We start from the raw sequence: 19,908 nt of genomic DNA, 5'->3' as shown, positions 1-19,908 counted from the left end.
CCTAATAATTGGAGCGATGAATGTTTTGTTCCTACCGCTGGTTTCTGATATGGGCCAGATGAGCAAATAAATCAAACTTATATGTCAGTTTTCCTTGTTTTCTATTACCTTTATACATGAAGCACAGGGAGACTATGTTATGTGTTTTGTTCATGACTGCACTGAATTTTATTTCATGCCAAAACTGCAGAACTGTGTGAACTGAATTTGATTTTCTGTCTCCCTCACGAAATCAAATTCAGTTCATACAACAGTCATTTTCTTCAGTCAAGAAGAAAATGACTCAATAATTAAGTAAATCCATAATTTATATAGAAATAAAATTCTTTGAAATAGTTTTCATTCTTTCTTTTTTTAACTCTCCTTATCTGTGCCACACTAAAATCTTTACTGTCCTGGTCATCTCTATAAGAACAATGTCTGGGAGTGCCAGTGTCCCAGAAATGATATGATTTCCTGCATTTTGTTTAGTTGGAAGCAGCAGAAGTGATCTGTCCTCTCGTCTTTCCCATTTTGAAATGTGGCATGAGAAGAATGCTTTAGTTTAACTTTTTGTTAAACTAAAGCAATGTTGTTCTAAATGTGGTGTTTTTGTCCTGCCGCATAAATGTACTCAAATTACAAGTATGATTTTTCCACAATTTTTCATTTTAAGGTTATGCTTCTGCAATAATAATAAAAAAGTAGTGTGAGGGCTCCCTGCACATATTTACCAGAGTGCCAGTAAAGGTGGGGGTCGCTGTACAAGGCAGCACTAGGCTGCAAAATAAAATGGACATCATTTGCTTTTGTTTCAAAGTTTTATGAATGAAAGTTTAGAATGACCCTTATAAAACAAAGAGAATCTTGGGTACACAAAGGCCGTTTACCTTTACTCATTTGAACGCAAGACTACGAGTTCATTTCCAGTCCCACTCATTTCTCTCCTTTTGTTCCCTGGAAAACCATTTGCGGCGTTCCAACAGGCCACGTCTGAACTCACAATCCACTTCTAGATGAAACATGTCGCTGATGCTACGATCAACATTGTTGAAGCTTTTGTAAAGATTATCCAGATCCTGTCAAATGTGTAGCTGTGGGTGGGGTGGGTTTGTAGAAGCATGGTGTGCAAGTGTGTGTGTGTGTGTGTGTGGGGGGAACCTGGAATTAAGTAAACTCAGACAATTTCCAGTGAAAAGGCTCCACACTCCTGGCCATTGTGAGCCAGTGTGTCAACAGACCATAGTGAGCTTCACAATGAGCTGCTGGTGTCTGTAGGAAGACGGTTAACAAAATACAGGAAGGGACAGGTTACTTGAAAAATTGCCATTGTAAATTCTCATAGAGCATGTCTGTAGCAGTCAGGGATATTGTTTGTTTCTTTTCTAACACACGATGCCCTGCAAAGATATTCCTATGCCTTGAAGTTTGTTTATTTTTTATGTCACATTACCACACACTTCCATGAGACTTCACTGGGAGTTTATAAAAAGCATTGCAGAACTGGGAGGTAAACAAAAAAGAATGTTTATTAAAAAAAAGTTATTTATGGTTGAAATCAAAAAAGTATGGCATAAACCATGGAGTGCCTTTTACTCGATTATGCCAATCAGTAAATAAAAGTCCACTTGAAAAATAGAAAGGTGAGCCTGCAAAATATTGACACAGAGGGTCTGTGGGGGGAAAAAAAACAAGTATGCCACACTTTTCAGATTTATATTTGTTAAAATGTTAACCACTCAGTTTCCTTCCACTTTTAAAATATGCACAAAATATCTCTAGAGAGCACATAAAAGTTCAAGAGGTAGACGGCTTTGTGAGGTGCTGTAACACTATTTCATGACGACCAAAACCTCTGAACTAAATTCATAATTCCTTTTTTGCAACCGATTACATTTCAGTTTGCTGCTGTAAGCCCTAAATTAAAAGTCAAAGTCTGAACACGGATACAGAAAGAGAAAGTTTTATTTTCCCCAAAGAGGTTGCACAACATTCCAAATCTTTTCATCTCAGCATTTGTTAAAGTAACATTATTACAAAACGTGATTATCCCCTAGTACATATACCGGTACTAGAATGTTATTCTGAAGACCTGCAAGAAAAATAAACCAACAGGCTGCATTGGTCAATCCAACATTAAAATATAGATTACAAATATATATATTTCTTTCAAGAAAATAACAGAATCTAGATTCACACCCTTAAACCGTTATAGTGGGCCACAGGAAAAATACAAGACATGAATACGAATGTTTTGTTTTTTTTAAATACATTTAAATAGCCCCAATGACGTAAACTGGTAGCAGCTGTAGATGCTGGTCTTTACAGGCAAAAATGGATCAAGTTAATTGGATTTTGGTTCACACAGGCCTCAAACATTTTTTTTTTTGTGTAGTCCTAAATGCATAATTGTGCATACGTGCAACACATCTTGAAAACTAATTCAGAAAGTCACTGGAGTTATTGTGCTGGATGTTTCCATCTCTGTGTGCTGTGACTGTTTGGTCGTTGGTCTGAAACCAGAAGCAGGAGTGTGTAGAGAGCAGGAGTGTGTAGAGAGCAGGAGAAGAAACAATTCAAGGCACATTAAAGTGACATAAGGCTAGTCCTTCATTTTCTGGAATCTAGGAGAATCTCTCATCCATTCGGTTTTATGTCCTGAAGATAGACGAGCTAAAAGCAGAGCGTGACGTTGACTAAATGATTGGAAACGCTTTGGTTTTGCGAGAGATAAAGGGGGAGAAAAAAAAAAGATGCGCCTCTCATTTAACTTGCTTTGTCCAACATGAATTAGCGGTCAGGAGCTGGGAGTTTAAAGCAGCTCAACGTTAGCTAGCAATCCCACAGAAGAGGCTGATCCAGGTCTGCCTAGCGAGACGTCCTGTGGAAAACCAAAACTTGATTTTGTAAACTTTGGTTTTTCAATCAATCAATGCTGGAGGTATTGACCGTCAGACATTTGAGGCCTTACTCACAGCAGCAGAGGACAAACCACACACACTGTCTCAGCCAAATGTTAACCACATTACAAATAAAGCGCACTCCCCAAAGTGTCACACTATCACTTCAGTCACAGCTTGATAGTGAAAATAAAAACCAATTTACAGAATTCAAGACGGAATTTGTCCCGACATCAAAAAGCTTTTGTTTTAACTGCAGTAAAGCGATCATTTCAGTCAGCTAATACATCAAAAAAAAGAAAGAAAAGAATCAAGATTGTTGTGAGATTCAACAGCAGTTCTTGTCCAGTAGCTGCCGCTGGAATGCCAACATGTGTGCTGTGCTGGAATACGAACATTCATATTCTGGAGTACAAAAGTCCGTTTAGAGTTTCATAAAGTGTTTACTGCTGGAACTCCCATTCAACAAGATCTGTCAAACAGTAGAAAAAGTGCGTCTCTTATGATTTGAAAGAACGACAGAAATGATTTAGGAAGAATAGACAAAAGGAGTTCAGGAGTTTGTTCCTTTTGTTAGAAGCTTTCATTTCAGAAGCAGGAAAAGCAGCAACAGTTACAGGAGGAGGAAGGTTTCTGTAGTTTCCGTGGGAAGGTTTGGTCAAGCTCAGCCAGCCAGGAGGGTTTAGTGCTCTTCCAGCCAGGAGGGACTTTCCCCGCCAGGCATTTTCAACTTGATGTGGAACTGCTTGAGAGTCTGCTCCAGCTGCTGCTGGTTCCCAGCGTAGTATGCAGCTATAGCATTGTGGAAGAGGATGAGCTGGTTATGCAACACCTTCACCTGATGGAGGGACAAACAGCAAAGGATGGACTTCAGCACACTGATCCAAACACTGAGAACCTGGGCAGATTTGTTGGTCCTCTTGGGTGGAAGCTGATTTTATTGCGGCTACATAATCTCACACTGACAATGTGTAGAAAAGAAACTCTTAATTCAAGAACATTTATTCTCACGATTGGAAAGACTTGTTTTGAAGAAATATATTTGGCGGCACAATTATCATACTACTAATAATCACTTAGCAAAACTGAATCATCATTTAAATTTGCACACCGGTTTTTGAGTTGAGAGTTTCCCGGATCTCAGTTACTCAGGATATCTGGTTTCCCTGGGATACAGACACGACAGAGGTACTTATTTTAGGTTTCCAGTAAGATTGACGGTAGAAAGACAAAAAAAGTCTCTAAAGTCCATTTTTCTGTGTGCTGTTGTCAGATGAGATTAGGACGAGTCTAAACCAAGGGATAAATGATGGACAAGCATGACTACTATGGTGAGGGACCAATGAAGCCGTCTGTTTCTTTAGAGATACTGTTAATTTGGACTCTAGTAGTTAACTCAATTAACATTTCAAAAATGGTTTCATATGAAAGCATTGGCCAACTGCTGATTTCTCAAAATTAATGAAATCAGGGCAGATTTATCAGCTGGCAAATTTATTGGTGCATTCCTAAAATCATATGGGTCAAGACAGAAATATATATATATATATATATACGTGTATATATATATAAAAAAGAATGTAAAATGTTGTTATCCTGGGAAATGGAGGAAGTGGAGGTTGTAAAAAAGATGCGCGCACACACACACACACACCAGATTGAACCATCTTGTTAATTATCTTGAATGACGGATTGTTTTTGCCACTGAACTAATTCACTCATCTTAAAAGGTTTGATTTTTCAGTGAGAGATTATAGTACAGCAATAAAAAAAGATGAATTACTTCCAAGGTTTCTACACATATCCAAAAGGAGTGCCAACAAACGTGTGCCTCTGTAAATCACCACAGCAGCAAGAACCTTGTTCTCCTCCAGGAACTTCAGCTTCACAGAGACGTCGTTCCGCATCCTTTCAAACTTCTCGCGGTAGATCTGGAATTGCTGCTGGGATTGCTCGATCTTCGGCATGGTGTTTCCGTCACGCGGCCCGAGGTTCAGCTCCTCCAAATCCGTACGATAAGCGTCATACTCGACCCTGCGCATGTTTGAATAAAGAACTTACATCAGATGGATTTAAGAGCACGTTTAGATTTTATGTAGGAACAAACGGCTCAGAATGTGTTCTGACCAGATGAATCAGTAGAACAGAACTGGAGGTGGAACCGGGTCGACCTCACACAGGAATTACCTGGCAGCCTCATACTGTTTGATATTAATCATGGTGTCTTCGATTGTTTTGTCTACAAGTGTGTCCACGCTAGAGATGAAGAAGTTGATGGCGGCCAGCAAAGTCTCTCCATTTTTGGACAGAAGCCTCTGTGTGTCAGCATTGTAACCAAACTCCTCCTGAAAAACCATGTGGATAATGACAAAACTGTTCAAGCAAACAAAGACGTTAAAACTAGTAAGACTTTAACGCAAAAACAATCTGCCTGTTATTTGTTGATGGGTTTCCTTCTCTCTCAATATAATGATAAAAGAAAAATTCCACCTCAAACACACAAAAGACGTCGGATTTGTCAGATTTACTAAACAGCTCCTTCAATTCTTGGGTTAAGCAACAGATTTTATTTATTCACCCATTTCTAAACACAAACTATAACTGCTAATGGTGGGACTCTTAAAATGTTGAAATTGACTTAAAGGGTTTGCAATTAATGGATCACAATTAGTCAAAAACCTTTTTGAAGTTTTTTGATGCTAAACTATTGAATAAATAGAAATGTTAGCTCAACAATAAATGTATCACAGGTTTCTGATCTGTTATTGGTGTAAAATGCTTTCTAGTGTTTCAGGAACTCCTGATCATTCATGTAACGTTTTTGAAAAAAATACTTCTTTAGAAATGTGGATGTTTAATTCCTTTCATATTAAACATAAGTTTGAATACAAAATGATTGGCTGCTAAAACAGGGCTTCCTCCAGTTTGTTGTGCTCCTCAGAGCCTCCTGTAGATGAATCCAGCCAGGTTAACCGCTCACACTGAAGCTTAAAGTCTGACTCACATGGAGCTCAGGTGACTTGAGGCTGAGGTCGGCGAAGGCGTCGCCCAGCTGCTTCTGAGTCTGCATTATTTGGGACAGCTGACTGGCCAGCGCCTGAGCCAGCTTGATCACATTCTGGTACTTTCTCTTGTTTTCGCGGAGCAGCTCGATCTGCGCCTCCAGCTCCAGGTCCACGGTCTTGGAGCCGCGGCCCAGCTTCTCTGACAAGATCTGCCGGGTGCACTGCAGAGGACAGCAGACTTATGACCACACACACTCGCACTGAGAGGAGCCTAAGCTTGGAATGACACACACAACTTCTTATGAACTGTGATGCTGTTAGAACTGTGATGGAGTCAGCTGTACATTGTCCAAATCCCTCCATTACACATTTCTAAAATACATCCATTTTGACAGATGAAAAACCACCTCATCCAAGTGCAAAACCTTTGAAGTAAAAAAAAAAGAAAAGAAAAAAGTGTTTCTTTTTTTAACTGCCATGTATCTATTAAATGTATTTGCAGTTTCATGGTTAATGGAAACACTGCTACTGTAATGAAGTGACAGAAGATAAATAGGAGGGACAAGGAGAGAAGAAGGAAATGGACAGAATAAGAAATGAAGCGCAAAAAGATTTACTTTATACGTGTTGATGCTCCACTTTCTGACTAGGTCAAGTTTTTCCATGGCGGGGTTCTTCAAGTCGTCTGACAGGACCACCGCTCCGCTGCCCGGTGGAGTTTTCATGGTGCCTGGATAGTTAAACGTCATTCACTTAGTGACTCAATTATTAATATTAGAAGAAAGAAAGAAAAACTCTAGATAGAAGCCAACGTCTGTGCTTCTTAAAACAGGTTTTTCTGACTGTCAGCACTAAAAAAAAAAGGACAAAGCTCAGAAATAATGTTTAAGAAATTAAGAATTATCTAATTAAAATCATGAGCCTTTTCAGAGCTGAAGAGAGGATTAGAGATGCTTTTATAGACATTAAGAAACTAAAGAGGAAATGGAAAGACAACCGAGAATGCAGAAAAAAAACAATCAAGTGAGGATTCACTTGATTGTATATATATATATATAACTGATTGATGTACCATTAGATAGATTTTTAGTAAACCAGGTCACTGTGTAGGTGATTATGAGTATTTCCCTCTGTTAAACCAGACCAGCTAAATATACAGACAGGAGCCCTACAAGCACATTTGGGACGCTGATGGTCTGGATTTTTAGTCGATGTTTTTCACTCAGAATGTTGGTAGCAGTGAAGTGAGCCAAAATAATCAGGAGCGGCAAATAAATGTGGGCTTACTATGACTGACAATATAATGAGATATATTCTGAAAATCATGCAGCAGCATTGATGTGGAGGTTTGAACAAGCAAAACACAAACAGAATGGTGAGAGCTGAAGAGTGTGTGATGTTTGACAATGAGGACGTCCAGAAGCTCCACACAGAACCATCGCAGTTAAACTGTGGCTGAAATGCAGAGGACTCAGAGAGAGCAGAAAGAAGGCAGCCTCGGCTGGAAGGCAGGTTTTATGCTCCGACTGTCAACAGTGGGGTAGCTGCCACTCACTAGCACCAAGTTATCTGGGCCGACTCACCACGTTCCTGCTGGGCAGCTGATGTAGGTAAAAATATAAATTCTTTGAGTTCATTTTTACAATTCTGAAAAACCTGTGGGTCGCCATGGTGACGAGCAGCTCACACTGTCACTACATCACCTGGCTGTCATATAAAACAGTTCATCTTGAGTTTATTTGCATTTGGCAAGCCGCTATTGGTGGGCATTAAATTGGACATGCTAATAATCTAAATAAACCAATCAAACTAAATCAGTTGTTCCGACCCCCCCCCAAGCTTACTGCTTTGTTTGTCTGAAACTAAAATGGCGGTGGTGTGATGTTCTAAATTTGGAAGTAAGACATCATTTGCGATCAGCGCCATAGTGATCTTGTGATGATACAGTAGGCTCCGATACAGAATTACTTGGAAAAATCAATCTATAAATGCCTCAATTCATTAATGAGGATTGGAACTGAGAATCAAGACCTGCTATGTGAGCAGAGCTTTAGTCATTTGATCCAGGTGTTGGACCAGGGAGGCTCTCCAGGACTGGAGCTTGAAAATCCTGATCTAAGCTGTCAAGACATTTGCCAACATTCCCATAAATGATTGGATCTTTGTCTGATCAGCTCTTCCTCTAATATGCGAGTAAGGCTCCATTTAGTACTCTGCGCCACCTTCTGCAAGGATGTAAGACTGCAAGCAGGAACCGCCAACAAGATGGAAATGTACAAGCAATTTCTCCCAGACAGAGCTTGTTAAGGTTCTAAAATTTGTTTCAGAAAGATCCGCATCTAAATCACCGTTAAGAAACTAAAGGACTATTTCAGCTAGACGTGATGATGCAGAGAAAATATTTACAGAGCCCACAAACAAAAAAGGGAAAGAGTTTTGTCATGAATGAAGCGCAGTCTGCAGAAACAAGCAGAAGATTAAAATGCGTTAAGCTGTGATTTATTATCGTCTAATTGAAACATTGTAGCTTCAGGTACCTGAGTCCGCCTGACTATCGCTGAAGGAGCGCGCCAGGCGGCTGGCAACAGCCGAGCTGGGAGCTACAGGACTCACAGGAGAAGAGGGAAGGCTTGCTGACTCTGGGAAACATTCACAGTTATGATTCAGCAGTAGATTTACTTCCTGCCATTAAATTATAAACAGGGCTATCCCCATCAGTGGTGACCCGTCTTTATAAGACGGTTTACGCTGCAGACAAGAGTGCGCAAATGTACAAAAGGTCTTCCTGAACTGCTGAGGAGAACAACGTGGAAAATAACTATGGCAACACTGAGGTGAACAGGCCGTCACAGCTCTCTGCTCTACAGGGAGGCTTTTATTAGAATTTCTAACAAGCACCTGATGATGAAAAGGACATGAGGGTTACAACCAGGAGATCAGAGCAAACTCATTCAATTCCAATCAGGGCCCTCTTTCTCACATTCAAATTTGGCCTTTCAGTAGGGATTAAAACTAAGGTGGAAAACTGGGGCACGTGCAATTTGTTAGGCCTGTTATGATCATAAATTTTGTGGGACGATAAATTGTCACAGTAATTACTGCGATGCACAATAATATTGTCGTTTGAGACCATTTTCAAGTAATATACTGATAATGACAAAAAAAATAGAAATTTGCTCTCTCAAAGGTTAATCAAATCTAATTTTGTAAAGAATGTCTGACACTGGAACTAGACGACAGCCTAAATAAAAAACATCAAAAACAATAAATAAAAAGAACATAAACACACAACTGAAACCAGACATAAAATGGATTATGAAGTCTCTTAAAAAAATGTCTTTCAAAAAAAAATATCACAATGAAAATGATTAAGGGGGAAAACAGGAGATCGAGGGAAGGGGGAGGGGGTTTTGTTTACCTTTGTGTGGTCCTGATTCTATGACGCCCTCTGGTGGTGAGACGAAGCTGCTGGCGGAGACAGAAGAATCTGAGACCTTCACGCTCCCTGGAGGAGCGGAGTGGGAATCCTGTGGAAATGAAACTTCTGTTCACAGTGGAAGTGGAAACTCACATGTGGTCACCTACCTAAAATGATGGCCTTAGACAATTATAGCAAAAGATTATTTTTGTTAAAAATATCTCTTTCCAAAAGATGTTTTAGGCCAAAAAAAAAAAGAATCACTTGACTACAAAATGACCTTTATTTTAGGATGGTGGGAATATTTAGCAGAGACTTGCTGCACTAAAAGTTTTAGGTAAAGTTCGACTGTTAAGAAATAATGAGACTGAGGAGAGAGTGAAGATGCCAAAGACTGTGCCCAGAGGCCTACCCTGAAGAACACCTTGTCTGGACTCTGATCCAGGTCTCCATTGCTGGTGACGGGGATCTCAGCGGCTGAGCCTCGGTGACAATCAGCCATTGTGCTCTCCTGGAACCAGGAGGAGAAATGGAGCCGTTACTGGAGCAGAAGACAGAGAAGTCAAAGCTCTCCAACCAACACAACTGTATTCTGCCACCTTCTGGACAACACCGCAATAATATTGGCCAAAATCTAAACACATGGGCAACTTACCAGTGACCAATCATCTGAATATTAGACATTACATGGCAAAAGTATTCAGCAGGATTTTCACTTTTTGTCAAGTTGCAGCCACAGACCTAAAAAGAAATTTGATGATTCTTTGGTCAACAAACAAAAACATGACCGCCTTCTGAGAAGGAAGACAAATTCAGGAAATGGTGTGTTGGCTATAGTCTTGTAGAGGTCAAAATAGAAGGGGTGCACGGACTGCAGTTTTCTGGCCGATTGGCGATTACCAATATTTAAAAAGCCTGACCTTCCAATTCCGATGTTTTGGTCTGAAATGTTGCTAAGTATAGTGAGAATATTGCTGAGTAACCAACAGAGTGGCTATTAACTACAAATGTGCAGACGTGACCTGGTGAGCCCGTCTGTCAGACCTATCACAGGAGAGCAGAGCACAGAGGCTGATTCAAGATCGAGGGATAAGATCAGCTTCAGATGCAAGTATCGGCCGATTACCGATCCCCAAAATTAATTACATTCGGAGCACTTTATCAGTGCACCCTTATTAAACAGGGTTAAGTTGTCAAAATGGATTTCAAACTTTGAAAAAAAAAAAAAAAAAGTTAAATCGCAGGTCTATGCTGACTCTGGAGGAACTGCAGAGACACAAAGCTCCAGTGGGACAGTTTACTGACAGGACAAATGGCAACTACCCCCTCTCAAAATCTGACCTTAAAGACATGCAGCTTCAACTGCAAAAAAATACCACAAAATGTATTTTTTAAAACAAAAAAAAAAGTTCCCAGGCACTGAAAAATGTATCATCTGAAGCTCAAACTTTCTCTTAATCAACCAGCAGGTTGAAAGGAGACTTTAATGGTCATGTTAAATGTTGACCAGGATATCCAGCCCTAGTCCAGCCAAAGTCTGCGTCGGTTATCAGCAAAGCCATGTTTTACAGCACAATACTGGCTGATTATCAGACAATGTGATGCAACATGCGGAGAGAACGACACATTTTCCTTTTACACACCAAACATCAGGTGTAGGGGCGTGTCAGTCATCTTAGATCGACTACTGTTTTACAGTTTCTGTCATTCTAATTAAAAGGTTGATTTAAAAAAAAAATAAATAAATCCTGCAAAGGGAGATGAAATAAACTTCACATACTTTTCAAAAAGGGGTAGACAGCTAAAAACAATAGAATGAAGTTGTAGAAAAGTGCTTCAGCACATTCGCATGGAGCCGTTTGTGTGACGCACACAAACAGAAGAGGAACTGTGTCTAACAATAAGAGAGAACTACAAAAAGTTCCTGAAGTCTAAAAGCTACTATTGACTGTTAACTTAGAAAACAGATCCCATTTCTGCAGCTGGAGCCTCAATGTGAGACATGGAGTCTGAAAATAAAGACTGTTCTGAAACATCTGTGAGCTTCCTCCCTGGAGAGCCACAGGGTGTGGCTACACACACTTTACATACACCCGTTATAGACTCAGGACTAATCAGTGTGGAGCTGGAAACTGGGACACTGACCTAATCAGCATGACGCTCTGAAGCTACTCCATGAGGTTTAACTGGGAAAGTTGCAGCTTCAAACAGCTAAAAGAGTATTTATGAACAGTTTAGACTGTCAGTAAACTCTGAATAACATCCTTCATGCAGTGTGTAAATAATTCAAATAGCTGCCAGATCATTGGGTAACAGGATCCTGCTCTTGTAAACCAACTTCATTTTGGAGGTTTTGTTCATACTAATCCACTAAAATAATTGTAAAACACTGCTTTTATCTGATAAAAAAAATAAATAAATTATGACCCTACCGACATTTTATTTGACAAATGAACTGATGAGTAACCAAACAAAAGGTTAAAGAATGAAATAAAAAGTGATCAACAGTACAGGATAAAAGGTAAATAAATAAACTTCAATCTGATCAAATATAGAGATCTGAGACAGACGCAAAATTCAGTCCTAAATAATTCATGTACAATTCTATTGGTCACAATTGGTATGTTATTGGTCACAATTCTTTTGTGAATTTGAACTTTTTATCGTTGCATGAAGAGGTAATTTACATGTTTAAAGTACTTAGGAGTATTTGGGTGATCCAAGGTTTCGTTGCAACACAACAGTGATATATGAGCAGCTGAAGAGACGACAGCGGCTACAGAGGAGACACTGGAGTCCAGAACGTTTTTACTGTGAAGGAGACTTCTGTCTGTGTTTATGGAAAAAGTAGTGTTAATCATTCAAACTGGAATGATTAACACTACTTTTTCCATAAACACAGACAGGAGTCTCCTTCACAGTAAAAACGTCAGGAGGTTTAAACCAGGGGATGCACAATGGCACAGAAGGTCTTGGGTTCGATTCCCGGCCCGGGGTCTTTCTGCATGGAGTTTGCATGTTCTCCCTGTGCATGGTGGGTTCTCTCTGGGTTCTACGGCTTTCTCACACAGTCCAAAAACATGACTGTCAGGTTAATTGGTCTTTCTAAATTGTCCCCAAGTGTGTGTGTGTGTGTGGTTGTTTGTCCTGTATGTCTCTGTGTTGCTGGTGACTGGTGACCTGTCCAGGGTGACCCCGCCTCTCGCCCAGAACGTTAGCTGGAGATAGACACCAGCGACCCTCCTGACCCCATTAGGGTGTAAGAAAATGGATGGATGGATGTTTAAATCAGACTAATCCAACGAATTTACTAACTATATAATTGTTTATAGGACAGTGGTGCTAACATGAATTTTCCTTTGGAGTTTCATTTTTATTTGCAGTTCATATTAGATATTCTGAAAGCCAACTTGTTTATTGTTGACATATAATATGTAAAACATCATAACAAACATATTTTATTTGTTATGATAGCACCGACATGTCTTACATTCAACAAAATTCCCTTTAAAATCCAAATATTTGCTTACATATTTTATGATAAAATTTTTTTTTTTTAAATATGTACAAAATGTTAATTATTTTCTTCATTTTGAAAATGCAGCTCAGATGGAACCAGCCAATCAGTGGAGGCAGGCACGCACACACACACACACACACACCTGCTGATGCAGAATGCAGCCAGGAGCTTTTCTGTCTTTCACACACATGCAAATCAGGATTGATGAAAAACATCTTCAACTTTTTGTTAAACCAAATTAAACAAAACAAAATTTTAAAAAGTTGACAGAATTAGGTGCAGAATAAAACTAATGTTGGTTTTGTTAAAGTATGACCTTTATGATTCTCAGTCAATTTTTAAATATAAAATTTGCTTTAATATCTGAGGGGAATGTTTCTCTTTGTTGCAATAATTTAAAAACATAATGATTAGCAGAGTCACCATTTTAACTGTACATTAAAAAAAGAAAAGTAATGAGCAAGGAGCTGATTTAAGCCCATACATAATGGAGAGGCCATTATGCATGGGCTTTCCATACATAATGAAAGGCCATGGGACACCAGCATGCAGGCAGCACACACAGGCCTGACTCTACCTGTCTGACTGCATGCTGCACATCAGACTGCTTCCAGTCTGATGCTCCACTTTATCTGATTCAGGGGCGTTAAGAAGAACAACCAAAGGTAACTAAAGTTTTGTAAAGTAGCAAGTAAACTTTATTTTTCATTAGAGATCTACCAAAACTATACATGTAGGCCGGTCACGATATATTTTGCTGGACGATAAATTGTTCCAGAAGTTATTGCGATAAACGATAATATTGTTGTTTTGAGACCATTGTTACGAAATACAATGGTAATGACAAAATAATAACACAAGAATACATTCTAAAAGATCAATAACCTTTAAATTCTAATGAACATTCAACACTGGAACTGGAAGACGGCTTAAATCTCCAAACGAAATAAACAAAACTAATAAAATGAATTATGAAGTATTTGTACACAGAATTGTCCTTCGAAAAAAAGAGCTGAAGACTTTTATCATACAGTTTTTGGTCGAAAGAGAGAGAGAGAAAAAGATGAAAGATAAATCATACTATAGGAAATTGTTGAGTTTGTTTTAATTTATGATGTGATTAATTGATTTACTGATTATTTTGACAAGCCTACATACTTAGGTACATATGCCTTGTTTTACATGGCAACCCTTTAAAGGATGGGACCTGAACATCAACCAATTATGATGCCTCAAGAGTCAAACACACTGGACACAGCGCACGCGCACACACACTCACGCTCACACACACACAATGGTAAAGAGGCTCCAATCGACTGAGCCATGTAAAGTGACAGGATGTAGTTTGAATCCCTACAGCTCGTTGCCCTGGAGACGAGCCAGACTGGTGAGGGAGTGATTGGTGGAAACAACAATCCCGTTGTCCAGCCTGCTACGTCAGCAAATAAGGAAATGCTCAGATAATAATGCCTCTTGACTGCAGAATGTGCTGCACAATGTGGAACTGCAACACAACAGAACAACCACAAATCTGTAAATTGACCCATGATCCGCTGTGATCAGAACAGATGTTCTGATGTTCAATAAAAAACTAAGAGCTTCCAAAATATTCATTCTTTAAACATCAACCAACATCATTTTTGTTGATGCACTTTTAAGTGTAATAACTAAAATGGAAAAAAGTATTTGGGATATGTGCTTTATTTATGAAAGAATTAAAAACCCCTTAATCTAAAAACATAAAAAAATCTAAATCAGCCAGTAAAAGCCTTATTGGTGCATCTTTGGGAACCGTCAATGCAATTAGGACAACAACCCTGAAGTGACATCAGGCAACAGTCTGAAGAGTTTAAAGAAAAACAAGAAACGCGTCACTGCAACCAAACTAAGGGATTTATAGTATTCACTGCAATAACCTGCAAAGAAATAATTACTTGTTGCAAGGTGAGATTAATAAAGTATAACACTTTGTAACACAATAAAATGCACATTCAGAGTTAAATCAGTTTGCAATGAGACAGAGAGAGAGAAAAAATCTGCAGACTTGATCTTCTATGCAGAAATGCATGAAGCGCATCACTGAGCAACAGCCTGCCAGTTGGGAAGAATGCCACCAAGCCCACAACCAACATCAGCAGGTTCCTTCCAAAAGCTCCAGCAAAGCATCTTAAATCCAACGCACAACTTCAGACTAAAGCAAAGACAGAATATGCAACACAAGCACCCTGATAATTCATTTCTAAGAAGCACAATCACGTGTAACTGAATAAATGGATTTAACAGGAAGAGCCCACCACCATCACTGGAAACCAAGAAACAAAACACGACAGGCTGCAGCGCAGAGAAGCAGTGCCAGAAAGGCTCGATTTTCAATAATGAATGTAAATAAATATCACCTTTGTTTCAGAGAGAGAATCTCCGTTTTCCTTTGGTGTTCCGGCCGATTCAGCCTGGAGTTTAGCCCCGCTGCCCACCCTGCTGGACGCCACGCTTCCTGACAGAGGACCCTCATCCTGCACCTGAGCATCCTTACTGCACGACTCTCCGGTTTCTTCATCACTGTTAATATCAATCTCATACAGTACGTCAGCTTTGTCCTCTCCTCCCCTGCTACTGGGTGCTACCTCTGGAGGCACATCCTCACTCAAACTCTTCTCTGTTTCATCAGCCTCCTCACAATACCTCTGAGGGTCCTCTGCTGAGGTCGTCCCCGACTCAGCCTCAAGACTAACTTCAGACATCCCTGAAAGAAGACACACAGGACAGGATGAAGACGTCCACAGAGCTGCTGCACTGCAAACGTACGACAGAACACCAGTTAGCAAAGGGATCCACTTTTTTTCCACTTTCATTACCGACCAAGATATCTGAGGTTTAGTATCGGCTGATGCCGATCCGATACAGAAAAACAGAGATGAATTGACTTAAAATGTTTCTTTTTTAAAGCACATAAAATGTACCTAAATACAAATTTATTTGATACCTTTGCAGCAGTACAGCTAATTTAAATACACAAGCTTGGTCAAACATGTAAGAGCAGCAAAACTTTAATTTGTTCAGTCAGTGGAATTAGGAGGAGAACAGCCAACGTAAAACAAATTAAAAAAAACTGAGGAAAACTTTAGATTGCTTGGTGAAATATGCAGAAACAAACGGCAACAACCCTTTCAAATGGTTCTGCAAGTGTAAACAGGAATTCTAAATAGAACATAAAATAAATTTGGCACATCGACACTGATGAAAACTATTTTTCAATATTGAGACAGATACACATTAATATTGGATCGCTACATCTCCAGTTAGCAAAACCGTTGAGTAGCAAGAAAAGGTGCCTTTACAAAGTATTCCTAACCCTTTGATGTTTTCACGTTGGTGTTACAACTACAGGAAAGAGAAACAAAAATAACACTTTGCTTTAAAATATTCCTGAATAAAAAAAAAAAAGCTGAAAAACTTTTGGATTCAACCCATTTTACTCTGACACCCCAAAAGAAAGCCAATGAACAAATTGTCTTCAGGTGTCAACAGGCCCAGGAACAACAACATTGTTCATAGAAGCTGCAGTGGCTCAATTCAGGTGGGAGACTCTGACCTGGATGTCACCAGAGGTTCTCAGGACTCGCTGTCCTGCATGCTTAATGGGTTTCCCTGCTGTCACTCTCACACACACACACACACACACACACACCTTAATGAGTTAGTGATCTGCAGGAGAGATGCAAATCTTTCAGTGTCCAGCATGATTCGTAGCATGATGCGATCCTGTTTGGCTTTTGTTTAATCCTCCATTTTATGTTGGTCATTTGATCAAATAAAACAAGTTCATGCAATCTGAGCATACAGATTGATATCAAATTGATAAAGTAAAATGACCACCATGGTGAATATAAATATAAATAAGGCACAATCAACATGTTGATGCTGTGGCAATTCATCCATTTTGCATAGTTTCATGATTATGATGACACTATTCTTAATCCAGTCTGATTACAATGACTGATCAATTTTTATCAGCTGATGGAGGGTGGTTTTAGTGTCTTATTTTGTTTTATGTATCAACCAATCATTGTCCCTAGAACACAGGACCATCGCTAGCAACGGGGTCAACCACAACTCCTTACTAAAACCAACTCTGAAGTTAGGGCTGCTTGGCAGGAACTATCAGGCTAAGATAGAAGCTTTCTGAGAAGACTTTAAGAAGGCGGGGCCAGCTCTTTCTCAAATCGACAATAATCTGTGGTTAGGCTGAAAACTTCTGTTCACAGACTCTCTCCACCCAATCATCTTACAGTGGAATGTAGTTCTCTAAATTTACTGAGATGGGGCTAAAAACAAATGCACACCATACTATTCTGATTAATTTTTTTTAAATATTCAATAACTTTCTTGTGTGAACACTAAACTCTACAAAAGGTGGAATACAACAGTTATGCTTTACAAGTATTTGGTTCACCACCAAAAAAATAATAATCTACTCTACATGGAGCTGTTCCTACATGTAGAGTAGATATGCTCAAAGCCACAGTCAGGTGTTCTTACGCTCACAAGCTGCTCTTATAACAATCAGGACAACAGTTACCTTCTGTTACAGCAAGTCTCATCAACTGTGACCACACAGAAATCCAATGTCAGGTGCCTTATCTTCAAATCTGTACCTTTATTTTATTGTTTTTCCCCCTTAAATCTTTTAACTCTGCATAAATATTAACATCTGTGAAATGCAATCTACAACACAGTCTCTTTAGAATACTTCCTGAAAATCTTTGCACACACAAAGGTATTTTAGCAACCCATCACCGAGTATATTTAAATTACAATTAACAAATAGTAGCACTTAGTATTTGTTCCTCTGTGTAACAGCCTCACATCCCGGAAGACTCGATAGTTGGTAAGATTGGGTGGATCGCCTGTTGCAGCAGTCACGTGACGAAGGTATCAAAAAGTCCTATTAGTACTATTTCGGTCCAGAATCATCCTGTTTTGGCTCAAGTGATCGCCACAAATTATCCAGACACAACATATTTTAAAAAGCAATAGGCTAATATAAGAAACGTGTCAGAGTAAAACACTCATGCCCACACATCTGAATTAAGGTGAACGTCTGACTAGCAGAGGTTGACGCTCCTAGCCTGGCGTAATGCAGCTAAATAGCAGACAACAAACTCAAGGAAAACGTCTACTAAAGCATGTTACCTGGCTAAAAACGGAAACATATTTTTGATTGGAACGCATACCGAGCCCAGCAGGGGAATGACAAATGCTGTAAAGTTGGAGACATTACCTCTCTGCGGATGCGGCTAACTATTAGCTGCGAACTGCTAGCCGTCGCAGCAGTTCTCTGAAACCTTTAAGCGCTGCCTCTCCGCCAAAACCAGAAGTTCTCTTGAAAGTTGTTGCGCAGACTGTTAGTGCAAACTCTGCGGATAAAGTACTACCTGGACATCAGTGGTTCCTAACGATCAACCAAGGTAGAGGTGATGTCTAGACCCCGGAAAGACTCCAATACCAATGCAGGCCCACAAAGCTATTATTATCAGAACAAAAGCTTTGGAGTACGTGGGCTCCCCCTGTTGATGGAAGATGCTCTTTGCAGTTTGGCAACTTAACTTTTAGGATTCATAGCAAAAAACCCCAACAAAAACACTTCATTAAATATTAAGGCACCCTCAAACCTGGAGCAAATATATTTTAAACCTGATTATTTTTACTGAGTTTGATATTCTACAAGCACTACAGCACTATACAGCCTTTGTTTGCATTGTGTTATGTTGCTACCACAAACTTGAATATATTTTATTTAGAGTTTATGTGCAAGAAGACTACCACAAAGTAGGGGATAATTGTTAACTGGAAAATAAAAGATGCATGGTTTTCGTTGCATACTTTTTAAAGCATTCTTTAAATGAATTACAGTTACTACTTTAGATTAGCTTTCTATCAGCACAGCATATATGGAGTTTGAAATTGTTACAAATTCTTTGCAAAAATTCTGAAGCTCAGTTAGCATTGATTTTCAAGCCTACTTATGGATCTATTGAATTTAAATCTTTACTTTTATCCGGCTGTTCTGACACATGTTGCTGAACTTAACATAGTGATTAGGTTGAAAAACGGACTTGTAGAGGCCAAGTCTGTGAGGCTGTAGTAGGACAAATGTAAAAACTAAGGAACTGATGAGCTGGATGAAGACACAACCACCAGAGACCCATCTTTCCACTCTATTGAGATTTACAATTACAAACCCTCTTCAGTATACCTCTTCAGATCTTCTGGTTTGTTCTTTTCAGAGCTATAACTTTCTTCTAGTGAAACCATTGATTAATTAATTTGAATCTATTCTTGGACTCACCATGAATCAGAAATAATACAAGTTTTCTGAAGGTTTTGGGTTAAAATTGACTGATGTTTAAAATTGTTCAGAATTCTACCTACCATGGAAAAAAATGCCATGTGCCATCTAGAGATAACAAACCCCATAGCACGATGATGAAAGTGTTAACAACATCCTCTACAAGAAATGCTGGAACACTCTTTATGTTTGTTTAGACTTTTTAATATCTTTCTTGTTTATATATTAATTGGATCCTTCTGCTCGTGGAATGTGGGCATTTTATTATTTAAATGTATATTTATCACTTGTTTATCACTTGTATGTAATGTAACAACTTCCACAAATCAGAGCTGCTATCATATTGAGCATCAAGGAACTCACATTAGCAAACATTGACAATTGTGTTTAACGAATTTAAATGACCAGCACTAAATCCTCGCCTTTTTACCTGCAAAATAGATACCTCTTTTATACCATTTGTTCAATTTATTATTGAACATGTCAAACATTACTGCTGCTTTTTGTTTAGAAAACTTAAAATATGTTGAGTTTGGGCTGTAAACTATTTAAAAAATATATATAAATAGTCCCTCAACAATACATAAAACATGAGAAACTTAATTAAGCTGTTTTGTTTTTCTGGTGGAGTTTTCATATCAGACTTCCTTCTCGTAAATATGAACTCAATTTCCCACAACTATTTGGGTGGGTCACGCACGTTGCGTCTTGACGCAAGCTGGGTCTGGTTGAAGCAA

General features: G+C 39.1%; 1 protein-coding gene across 6 annotated transcripts; it reads right to left on the bottom strand.

Moving 5' to 3' along the window:
- Window positions 1–1,926: 1,926 nt before the first annotated feature.
- Window positions 1,927–18,400, bottom strand: arfip1 (ADP-ribosylation factor interacting protein 1 (arfaptin 1)). 6 transcript variants are annotated; one of them, XM_044113763.1, is made up of 10 exons: window positions 18,104–18,386; window positions 15,219–15,565; window positions 9,715–9,813; window positions 9,303–9,411; window positions 8,422–8,523; window positions 6,502–6,614; window positions 5,884–6,105; window positions 5,067–5,224; window positions 4,739–4,913; window positions 1,927–3,717 (listed from the first exon to the last, which is right to left on the bottom strand). In XM_044113763.1, exons 2-10 carry the CDS (start codon window positions 15,561–15,563, stop codon window positions 3,562–3,564), a joined length of 1,479 nt encoding a protein of 492 aa, XP_043969698.1. In that variant the 5' UTR covers window positions 15,564–15,565; window positions 18,104–18,386; the 3' UTR covers window positions 1,927–3,561. The 6 variants fall into 6 exon arrangements, with proteins under 6 accessions (XP_043969698.1, XP_043969699.1, XP_043969703.1 ...); XM_044113764.1 differs by having other exon boundaries at window positions 18,258–18,386; XM_044113768.1 differs by lacking the exon at window positions 15,219–15,565 and having other exon boundaries at window positions 18,258–18,400.
- Between the last annotated feature and the right edge of the window lie 1,508 nt (window positions 18,401–19,908).

The sequence above is a fragment of the Gambusia affinis genome, linkage group LG04 (assembly GCF_019740435.1).
Source record: "Gambusia affinis linkage group LG04, SWU_Gaff_1.0, whole genome shotgun sequence".
NCBI classification, from domain to species: Eukaryota; Metazoa; Chordata; class Actinopteri; order Cyprinodontiformes; family Poeciliidae; genus Gambusia; species Gambusia affinis.
Note: the sequence above shows the minus strand (reverse complement) of the source record. Positions and strands in the feature narration are given on the sequence as shown.